The sequence below is a fragment of the Fringilla coelebs genome, assembly GCF_963513975.1.
Source record: "Fringilla coelebs genome assembly, chromosome: 27".
Taxonomy (NCBI): Eukaryota; Metazoa; Chordata; class Aves; order Passeriformes; family Fringillidae; genus Fringilla; species Fringilla coelebs.
In genome coordinates, this window is record NC_140053.1 from 2924608 (window position 1) to 2935847 (window position 11240).

An 11240-nucleotide genomic window follows, 5' to 3' on the forward strand; every position below is an offset into this window, starting at 1 on the left:
GGGGGTTCAGTGCTGGATGTTTGGGGACAACACCAGAGTGCTCCACACACCTCAGCAAGGTCCACTGCCTCTGGCTCCAACGTGCGGGATAGCTTGGCACCTACCAAATACTCACCCTCCACCATGGAGAGGAAGATGAGCGATAGGAGTTGCAGCATCTCCAATGAACTCCGCCTGGAAGGGAGATTCTGTGATGTGATCATCAGTGTAGATGGGGTGGAATTCAAGGCTCACAAGCTCATCCTCTCTTGCTGCAGTATCTACTTCAGGTCAGTCCGTGAAACACAAGGGGATGGGGACAAACAGAGTGCCCCGATTGAGGTCACCCCCACCTCAGCACTTCTCCAAGACTTCCACCTGCCCTGAACCTCTCACCAAGTGATTTCCCATTGTCCTCACACCTCCCACCTCCTCACAGCCCCAGACACAGTGCAGGGCTGGAGCCTGGCCCAGCTGCCACAGGGCAGCTTTGCCTTCCCCACACCCTGTGACTCTCTGGGGTTCAAGACCAAGTGTTGGTGCTGCACCTGGGTTGGGGAAACCCCACCCCAGTATCAGTCTGGGCTGGGGGATGAATGGATTGAGAGCAGCCCTGGGGAGAAGGACTTGGGTTGCTGGTGGGTGAGAGGCTGAAATGCCCTGGCTGTGCGCACTGGTTCCCAGAAACCCTCCATTGTCCTGGGCTCATCCCCACAGCGTGGGCAGCAGGCAGTGGGGGGATTCTGCCCCTCTGCTCCTCTCAGGTGAAACCCCCTGCCCTGCTGCCTCCAGAGGCTGTGTCTCCTTTTTCAAACAACAAGTAAAACATTCATCAATAAACCATGGGGCCTCCCAGAAGGGCTCCTGCCAATGCCAAAACTGGTGCCCTGGGGGCAGGGGGAGCACAGGGGATTCAGGGGCAGGGTTTAACAAAGCAACACCATGTTTTCAGGACTCTGTTTACCAACTGGGACAGCGCAGGCAAGATGGTCTATCAAATCCCTGGCATTTCAGCTGAAATGATGGGTCTCATCATCAATTACGCCTACACCGGGACAGTACCGATCACAGAGGAAAACGTTGAGAGTTTGTTGGCAGCAGCAGATCAGTTCAATGTCATGGGCATCGTCAGCCTGTGCTGTGAGTTCCTCAGTTCCAGGCTGTGCTTTGAGAATTGCATTGGCATTTGCAGACTCACTGACTATTACCACTGCCCCGACCTGCGCGCAGCTGCCTGCGTGTACATCCTGCATCACTTCGAGGAGGTGTCCCAGGTGTCCGAGGAGTTCCTAGACCTCTCTGCCGAGGAGCTGGCACACATCATTGAGAAGGATGAGCTTAACGTGCGGCGAGAAGAAGCCGTGTTTGAGGCTGTGCTGAGGTGGATTGCTCATGACCCGCAGAACAGGAGGCAGCACATCGCCTGCTTGCTCAGCAAGGTGGGTGCAGAGCGGCTTTGGAGCTGTCCCCAAAGGCTACCGAGGGGGAAACCATCAGTATCTATTGGAATAATTCCCAATATAGTTGGATGGGATGTGCCTGAGCTTGTCTGGCCCTTGCTGCTGAACCAAACAGCAGCACTGTGGTGTTTCCTCCCAGAGACACTTTTGGCTGGCTGGATGCTGCAGCTGGGTGCTTGGAGACAAGTGCAGGCATGCAGGAGCTCTGGTGGTGGTGGGATGGAGTTTCCCCCCATAACAGGGTCTGCTCCTCGGGTTTCCCTCTGCTGGAGAAGCTTTAAGGCGATGGGGAAGGAAAGGAGTCGGTTCTGATGGAGGGTTTGGATCCAGAGCTTTATTCTGGCCCACAGGCCTCTGAACCCAGCAACAGCTCCAACAGAACTCCCAAACCACGTGGTTTGCTCACCCTTTTACCCAGGGGAGAGGGGGAGGGAAGGAACATGGGGACCAGTAACCAGGTACAGGAGAGGAGGTCCCAAGGGACAAAGGACACCTGGATGGCCCAATGCCCCCCAGGGGTAGAGGGCATCCTTTGAATCTGCCAATCACTTGATGCCCTTCTGGAATGCCAGGACTGACAGACAGCACTCTGCAGGGGTCAGGGTGTGGAAAGGAGAGGTGATTGACACACCTGGGGAAAGAATCTTCAGGGAGAAACCCGGGGTATCTGAGGCAAACCAGGACATCACACCGGAACAAGTATCAGTAGTCCAACCTCCTCCTTGCCCGTTTCAGGTTCGACTGGCACTCCTACAATCCGACTACTTCATGAACAACGTCAAAGCTCACGAGTACGTGAAAGACAACGCCAACTGCAAAGATCTCATCATCAGTGCCCTGTCCGAAATCTACGACCTGAACTCCTACGGCCAGAGTTCCTCAGTCAACGCCAACCCCCTCACCCGGCCGCGCCTGCCCTACGCCATCCTCTTTGCCATCGGGGGCTGGAGCGGGGGCGGCGCCACCAGCGCCATTGAGACCTACGACGGCCGCACTGACAAGTGGCTGAACATCCCCTGGGAGCAGGAGAGCCCTGTTGCCTATCATGGCTCAGCTTATTTGAAAGGCCACGTCTACGTTATCGGTGGATTCGATGGCACAGATTATTTCAACATCGTCAAACGGTTCGATCCACTGCAGAAGACATGGCAGCAGGTAGCGCCCATGCACTCACGGCGCTGCTACGTCAGCGTCACCGTTGTGGACAACTTCATCTATGCCATGGGAGGGTTTGATGGCTACATGAGGCTCAACACAGCGGAGCGCTATGACCCAGACACCAACCAGTGGACCCTGATCACCCCCATGCACGAGCAGAGGAGCGACGCCAGTGCAACCACGCTGAATGGAAAGGTAAGCTGACCCCAGCTAAGAGAAGCTGGGGTTGCAGCATGAGGAAAATTCACATAAACCTTCACTAAATTCGTAACACTTAAATTCGTAACAATTCACGAAATCCTGGAGCTGCAGATATAAAGCAGCCTGCCTGGTGGGGCAGAGATGTGACCAGGAGTACAAAAACACTTCCAGAGCTGCTGCCAACCTGGTACCCAACAGTCCTTTTCCTGGCCACAGGTGCAATACCAGGCCTGCTTCATGCAGTTTGGAAAATCAAGAGTAGAAATCTTGCTGGCATCAACTCTTTGCACTGCTTCTACTTTGAACCCAGGATGACAAGACCATTCCCACTCTAAAACAATACACCCCAAAAATCCTGCAACACCATTCATTTTCTCTTCAACATCACCAAGGGTCTAACCACCCCATTCACACTTTCCCACCTCTCCTGTCCCCAGGTGTACATCTGTGGTGGGTTTGATGGTGATCAGTGCCTCAGCTCAGCTGAAGTGTTCAACCCCACCACAAACCAGTGGTCCCTGATCGCCCCAATGAGCAGCAGGAGAAGTGGAGTTGGGGTGATGGCGTATGGGAACCAGGTGTACGCGGTAAGGGCCAACACCACCCAGCACTGCAGTCCTTTGGGTGGCTGCAGCTCCCAGACCTCCAGGGTGGCCATGTGTTTATGTGAGGTTTAGGGAAGTCAGAGCCAGAATGGTTGATGCACTTCCTGAGAATGTTATCACCCATCACACGCTTTTGAGTATAAAAAGGGTGTTTGGCAACGTTTAAGCAGCTGCAGCAAAGAACATAATTTCTGCCGCTGCCAACAGCATCAGCAGCACAGAGCAGGGACTTGGGCCTGCTCATCCATTGTTTATCCTCTCCATGGACTGCATCCAACCTCTGGAGCAATGTCAAAATTGACAGTTGCATAAAGTGTTTGGAAAGCTCCTCGGAGAGCAGGGAGCAATAAGCAAGAGCCATGTTCGGAGAGCTGGTGCTCTCCGCCATGCTCGGACTGCAGCCAGGGAGGCAGCAGCAGCTCCCATCTCACTGTACCTGCCAGGACCTGCCTGAGCAAAGGCCCCTCTCAAGCTCTGTCCCTTTGGCATTCACAGGTCGGAGGGTTTGATGGGAACAGCCGGCTGCAGAGCGTGGAAGCGTACAACCCTATCGCCAACGCCTGGCACGCCGTGCCCTCCATGCTAAATCCACGCAGCAACTTTGGCATTGAGGTGATGGACGGCCTCTTGTTCGTGGTTGGGGGCTTCAATGGGTTCAGCACCACCGTTGCCACCGAGTGCTACGAGGAGGACACCAACGAGTGGTACGATGCTCACAGCATGGGCATCACCCGCAGCGCCGTCAGCTGCTGCGTGGTGCCAGGACTCTCCAATGTCATGGAATACATCGCAAGGCAACACTACTACCAGCACAGCTCCTCCATGGACATCTTGTTCACCAGCTCAACTCGGAGCTCGCCGTTGTAAATAGTTCCCCTTAGCTAGGAGTGTTGTGATCAGCCATCACTGGATGCTTGTGTAAATAGTTCTGCGTATCTAATAAAGTCTTCTGAGCATCCCATCACTGGATGCCTGTGTAAATAGTTGTCTTTAGGTAATAAAGTCCCCATGGCAGCAAGGGAGAATGTTCTCTTGTTCTAAACTAGAAACAATTGTAACAGGCCAAAAGGATCATTAGGAGGTCAAATTTTCACTCACTACCAGCACTACCCAATGTGAGTATCAGCCACACCCTATACATTAACTTTAAAAAATCAAAAGCACAACAGAATGCTAGAGAAATAAAAGGTTTATTTTCATTAATTCACCTCTTACAATAAACTTTAGTACAGTGTATTTAAGGTCAAGAACAGGACAGCAGGATCTGTTTCAAAGGGCCTATGACACACACAACTTTACCTCACAGGTAAGGACAGGAGTGCTGCTCCCCAGGAAACTGCTGTCCCTCTGGTAATATGCCAGGAGAGCAGAGCTGCTGCAACCCACAGTGACATGGACCCACGAGGAGAATCTGACTATTAATGGTCATCAAACAGCTCGTTAGTTCCACACTCTACATTCATATTAGTAACAGGGTTAGATCCTCAAGAGCACCTGTTTTATCAGATTCCACCCAGGACTGTCAAATGGGAGATAGTTTGTACCCCAACCTAAGGTGAACAGAGCTGAAAATAAATCCAAGCAACAGACCACTTTCTTTACACTTGCTTTTCAAAGCCCATTGGATGTTACAACATCCTGTTACAAGGCTGTAAAAAGAATAACAAAAGGTTCTAATTCCTTGGGACTGGGTTTGTTTTCAGCCACCAGAGTATTCCACAACACACAAGATGAGCCAAGAGTTTGGATTTTAATATTTAATGTAATGGAGAAAAATGTCATTGCAATAGTCAAGCAGAATGCTGGGTACAGTTGTTCACAGCACATGTAACATGTTCGCTTCATCTCTGGAATGGACTCCCACTGTGTGCAAGGGAGTCATTAAAAACACAACCCCTGGCTACTAATGGAGTATCCAGGTAGTTATAAAATATTATGTATTTTATGGCTCCTGGGAGTTACTAAAGTGACCACTACCACCTGGCAGGGGCCACTGGTACTTTGAGCAGAAAGCCAGGACATGCCACTTGTGTTTGGTGGCAGGTTTTAGGACAGGTGTAGAGGTGTGATTGTCCTAAGGAGAAGGAAAACTCCCCCCAGCATCCTTTTCCCTCAGTGAGGCAGCAGTCAGCCTTCTCACCCTTACTGAACACACACTGGGATCCTGCTGGCAGCTGACCAGCCTCCAGAAACACGTGAGGAATTCCCAGGCTTTTGTTTATGGGATCATTTGATAAACACCCAGCAAGCTATGATGGTCAAGGGCACAAGGAAATTGTTATGGACTCACAGGCTTGTGGGCTAAACTGCAGCCAGAGCCATGAATGCAATCCTCCCAACACCTCATGTGATGTAATGGATTATTGGACTTATCAGTCACAAACCACATCAGTGCCACTGGTCCCCTGGGATTCAAGGCTAAAAAACCCCAACTGCTTAAAACTATCCCAGAACTGGCAGAGCAAACATTGAGAGCAGCCTGTGCTGCTGCCAGCCCCCACCCCAAGCACATGGAGGGACAGCAAGGCACACACAGCATGCAGCTGGCACACACGGGTTACCTGTCCAGGGATGGGGCTGGGCTCACACTGGCTCTCAGGGGAGTGCTTTGAGTAAATGCCACAGCTTGTCCATCAGCTCAAAGTCCTCCTGGGAAGTGCAATATCAATTTTGCTTAGAAAAAACAAGACTGCAAGGTTTGTTCTTGCGTCTTTGTTGCACAGTGCCATGCATTAAATATTCAGCCCCTATTCCAACTGAAAGAACCATCTTGGTGTTTCTCCCTACAGATTGTCTGTAATTGAGGATAGACTACAAGAGAGCTTGGAGAGCGCTGTGGTGGTGACCTACCATTTAACTGCCTGTTAAATCCTGCCAGCTGGTTCAGCAGGGTGGAGAACATGAACTCCTCTCCGTTGCTTTGGTGCAAAGTCTGGGAGAGCATCTTAAAATCAGCTCCCACAAATTGCTGTTACATGCATGGATTCAGCACCAGAGGCATTGGCACTTTATCACAAACTGCTGCAGAAGCAGCAATTCTGCCCCTACTCCAGCCAGACCTGCAAGACTCCATGGATCAACCCCCATCTTACAAGCCTGCAGCAGTTGCTTGGGAACAGTCACCTGCAAACATCACCTTAAACTCACCTATTTCCTTTTGCATGAAGCCAGTAGCATAGACTTCACCTGCCCCAACAACCAAACAGGCAAAGAAAATAAAAGATGGTTACCACAGAGGAGTAAACCAAGACAAACTGTTCAGAATTTCAAGTTTGTTAATTTTTTTAACTAAGGCTGGAGACTCTCTCACAAACAAGTTGTTGATATCAAAGTGGCCCACGGACCGCGAAGTGGAGCATTAAGGGACGGACACATCAGAGAAACCTTTACACACTGAGTGGTGGAAAGACTTACCCCAAGTTTCAGATATGATCTAGGCTGCCTGTTGAACTGGAAAAGGAGAATGAGCAGCTCAGGAAGCAAAACAATTAAGACCAAAACAAACCCCAAATTGGTTAAAAGTTCTTTGCAAAGAACTCACTCACAGCAAAACCGCCAGCAAATCATCAACAAACCAAGAACAGTAACAGAATTTCTAGAAAGGTTGGTCTACACAAATTTTGTAATACCCAGGTTACTCCTCCCTATCCCTTCCCTAAGATCCTGAGTTAAGACTGCATGGAAAAACCTGGAACATTCAAAAGAAGGGAAGGATGGGGAGAAAAGGAGGTAGGAAGTATGCACTGAAACTGTTGGTAAATGAAAGGGTCCTGGAGCTTCTTGGACTGGGGAGGAGTGTTCAGTGGGACAGAGAGGCAGGGATACTCCAAAGAGACTATCCCACATTCTGTTCCCTGGGAGTGCAGCAGGAAACAACCCAGAGCCAACAGGGCACCTGCATGTACAGCCACCTCAAAATGCCAAGAGGTGTTTAAATGAGCTTAAATCTCATCCCACAGCAAGTGGGGAAATTCAGATACCTGGAGACTCTGAAAGCCCAGCTCTCCCCGCTGTAGGAGCACAGGTGCCAGCTTGGTGCAGAGCTGCTGCACAGCTGCTGGGAGTCCCTTGGGACAGCACAGGAGGGCAAAGGCTTCTGATTGTCAGAGAGAGGCTGGGAACAGCAGGGGCTCTTTCATCACTTTTCACTAGAATTAAAACGTGCAACATTTGAGAAAAGACCTATGAGTAGCTCAGGTTTCACTGTATTCCCATTAAATAATCCCACTCTCACTGATCCACTCTGACAGAACTGAACAACCAGTGTGGGTGGGTGGCTCATGGCTGGGTGTCACTTCTTTGCTCAGGCTGTTGACCCAAGTTCTTGAGTCAGACACAGACTCAAACCTGCAAATACACCTGAAAAAAAAAATCCACTGCCTCAAGCTCTCTTTTAGCAAGTGTCTTGTGTCCAACCAATCATCCATTTATAAACAAACTCTGCAGCCTCTCTACAACACACAAATACAAAATATTTAATACACATAGAAACATCCTGAAGTAATTTCATAAAGAAAGATTGTGCTTTTGTTTCATACAGAGCTATTGCACTTGCCTCCAGCTTGGGAAAGCCAAGTACACCAACACCAATCCTGTGAAGTTTAGTCACTGAGGAGAGAATCAAAGGAATGTCAAGAGATAAGTGCAAATGAAACAGGTGCTTTCAAGCACACACAAATGTAACCACTAAATTATTAAGAGAGAGATCTTTGATTTTTCAAGTAGAACTGTTAGAGACTAACTCTACAGAAATCCTTGGAACCAAAGATCTGAGGAAAGAAGTAACAGGCTTAATGCTCCCAGAGACATTTCACAGCCCGATACAGGCTACAGCTTTTCCCTGGGCATCATTAAGGAATACTGTTGGATTCATGGAGTGTCTCAATTCCCACCCACCCTCAACTTCTGAGCTTCTGAATTTTGAGTACACAACAGATGCTGGTTTTATGCATCAAATCAAATCCACACCCTCATGTCTTATAAAGACACATCAAGCCTAACAAGTGGGTTTATTTCCTAGGCTCATCAGGAGTGATATTGCAGACACTAGCACTCGATCTGGGAGCGCGGCATCCTCCGTAAGCTCAGGGAGTATCGGTGGATCTCCTGCATCTGCCTTTCCTGCATCTGCCTTATTCTATCTTTTTGCCACATGAGATTTTGTGGCATGGGGTACCTCTGTGTTCCCTGCAGGCACCTGAAGGGGATTCTCACATGGCAGGCAGTGGCTCTGCAGCGGGGCTGTGGCATTGGGGGCAGGAGCATCCAGCGCTTCCGCTCGGCGCAGTAGCGATAGGCCTCCTTCCTGTACTGCTTGTCAATGTCATCGCTGTTCTTCCACCCCCCAATGATAAACACATCATCTTTGTAGTAACAAATAGCTGCTCCTTCAATGCTCAGGACCTCGGGGGGCAAGGATTCCAGGATTTCATCCGAGGCCCTGCTGGAGATCTTTCCCTTGGCCTCCTCGTTGTCTATGGGGTAACTCTTGGGGCAGCACGATGCCGTGTGGTAGAAGTTGGTGCTGGCAACAGACATCTGGAAGGAGCAGTAGTTGTCGATGAGGGGCAGGGACTCCACGTCCTGCCACTGCCTGGTTTCAGCATCATATCTGATAATAACAGCCCTGAGCCCGTCCTCGCTGTCACTGTCAACTGGGGTGCGGGCAGCCACGTACACGTAGCGGTCCTCCACAGAGACAGCTTTGACATCCCGCAGGATCTTTGGTGCCGACTCCAGGTTCAGCCATTTGTCCTGCTCAGGATTATAAATGGCCACATCTTTAAAGCCTGGACTGAAATTGCCGTGTCCACCAATACTGTACAAGTTGCCTTTCACTTCAGTAAGGCCAAAGGAATGCTTCCTTGTGATGAGGTTTGAAACCTGCTCCCAAATATTTCTGTTTGGATTGTACCTTTCCACAGTCTTGGCAAAGCCCGGTTCCATGGAGCCAGCCACATACACGTAGGACTCTGTCACAGCCACAGCATGCCCATCCAGGTGGTTGTGGATGTGAGGCAGGTTGACCCACCTGTCCTCGTCGATGAAGTAGCCCACACACTCGCTCAGGTAGTCGCCACCCTCGGACACGCCGCCGATGACCATGATGACGTCCATGTTCTGGCCGAAGCGCGGCAGCAGCGCGGCGGGGCAGGCGGAGTGCTGCAGGTTCCCAGACTGCAGGTTCTCAGAGCGCAGGGCGTGGCTCTCCACAGCCTCCGACACCAGCTTCACACAGGCCTCGCTGCTCGACACCAGCCGCTCGGATTTCACGTGCCGAGTCAGGTACGTGGGTTTCATCTGAGACAATCTCAGCAGCTTAAAGAGATCTTCAAAGTACCTCTCTCTTTCCTCAGGGTTTTTCTGAACCCACTTCAAAACGGTCTCAAAGAGGATTTCTTCAGAGTCCACCGTGATCTCCGAGTCTGAGAGCCAGTCCCGGACAAGGTGAAATGGCAAAGTGTAGAACTCCTCATCTTGGATGACTTTGTGGAAGTTTCTCCTGATCATATCCTGCGCTTTGAGGGCCAGCTGATTCAGGGAATACATGTGGGCCAAGCTGTGAACCGCCACACAGTTGGAGAGGTTCAGCTTCTTCTTCAGAAACTCTCCACAGAAATCCTTCAACCGGGTCAGCAGAAACCTGCAGGACAAACAAGGGAGTTATACATCCCTGGAGGTGTTTCAGGCCAGGTTGGATGGGGCTTGGAGCAACCTGGGATAGTGGAACGTGTCCCTGCCCATGGCGGGGGGTGGAACGAGATGAGCTTCTAAGGTCTCTTCCAACCCAAACCAGTCTGTGATCCTTTGCTGCAGTGACCCGGTCCCTGCCAGTCCCCGCCAGGGCCGCTCTTACCTGTCCGCCATCTCCAGCACCTCATGGACGTTGCCGGGGCTCACGCGGATGGTGCCGGTGTACATGAAACCGATAACGGCTTCCACCGTGTCGGGGTCGGGGCCGCCCTCCGAGCTCCACTTCTGCAGCTCCACGCGACCCGAGCGCGACTCCGCGAACCCCCCCGAGAGCAGTGGCGTGAAGTATTCGGTGGCGGCGGCCAGGACGGAGCGGTGCGCCCGGTACTCGCGGGCCATGCCCGCGCCGCCGAAAGCCAGCGTGATGTCGCAGTACAGGCCGTGGCGGCGCTGCTCGTTCTGCCGCCAGGCCAGGTCCGAGCAGTGCGCCGGGCACCCGAACTCCTCCGCCTCAGCCTCCCCGTCCGCCGCGCTACCGCGCGGGGCCCCGCGTTCCGCCTCGGCCGCCGGCGGGCCAGGACCGGGGCCGGGACCGGGGCCGGGGCCGGGGCTGGGACCGGGCTGGGGCTGCGGACAGGCCGCGGCCGCCGCCATCTTGTCCGACATGGCGGGCGGGGCGCGGCACCGCCCCCTGGCGGGGAGAGCTCGCGTTGCAGGGCAATGGCGGCGGCGCCGTGAGGGCAGCGGCGGCCCGCGCAGCGCCCGGGGCCCGCCGAGACCCCGCGGCCCCTCGGCGCGGCTCCCCACGAGAGCCCGCCTCCCCTTCACTCGGGACCCCCGTACATCCCCATCCCCTCAGCCCGGAGCCCCCGGGACCATCCCGGATCTCCGTCCCCTCAGCCCGGAGCCCCTGGGACCTCGCGTCCCCTCACCCCGGACCCCTCGGGCCTTTCCCGTATCCCCTGTCCCCTCAGGCCGGGACCCCCCCGGATCTCCGTCCCCTCAGCCCGGAGCCCCCGGGACCCCCTCAGGTCTCCGTCCCCTCAGCCCGGAGGCCCCGGGACCATCCCGGATCTCCGTCCCCTCAGCCCGGAGGCCCCGGGACCCCTCGTCCCCGTCGTGGCGGGGCCTCGGTGCCTCGGAG

The 11240-nt window shown here is 53.0% G+C and overlaps 2 protein-coding genes across 2 annotated transcripts; one reads left to right on the top strand and one right to left on the bottom strand.

The window, feature by feature from the left end:
* Nucleotides 1–93: 93 nt before the first annotated feature.
* KLHL10 (kelch like family member 10) lies at nt 94–6271 on the top strand (the record flags this gene model as incomplete). Its single annotated transcript, XM_084222012.1, has 6 exons — nt 94–269; nt 932–1418; nt 2175–2792; nt 3236–3385; nt 3899–4266; nt 6193–6271. The coding sequence occupies exons 1-6, from the start codon at nt 124–126 to the stop codon at nt 6269–6271; spliced, it is 1848 nt and encodes a 615-aa protein (XP_084078138.1). The 5' UTR covers nt 94–123.
* Nucleotides 4651–10762, bottom strand: KLHL11 (kelch like family member 11; the record flags this gene model as incomplete). Its single annotated transcript, XM_084222108.1, has 2 exons — nt 4651–10046; nt 10260–10762. 2 exons carry the CDS (start codon nt 10760–10762, stop codon nt 8450–8452), a joined length of 2100 nt encoding a protein of 699 aa, XP_084078234.1. The 3' UTR covers nt 4651–8449.
* Between the last annotated feature and the right edge of the window lie 478 nt (nt 10763–11240).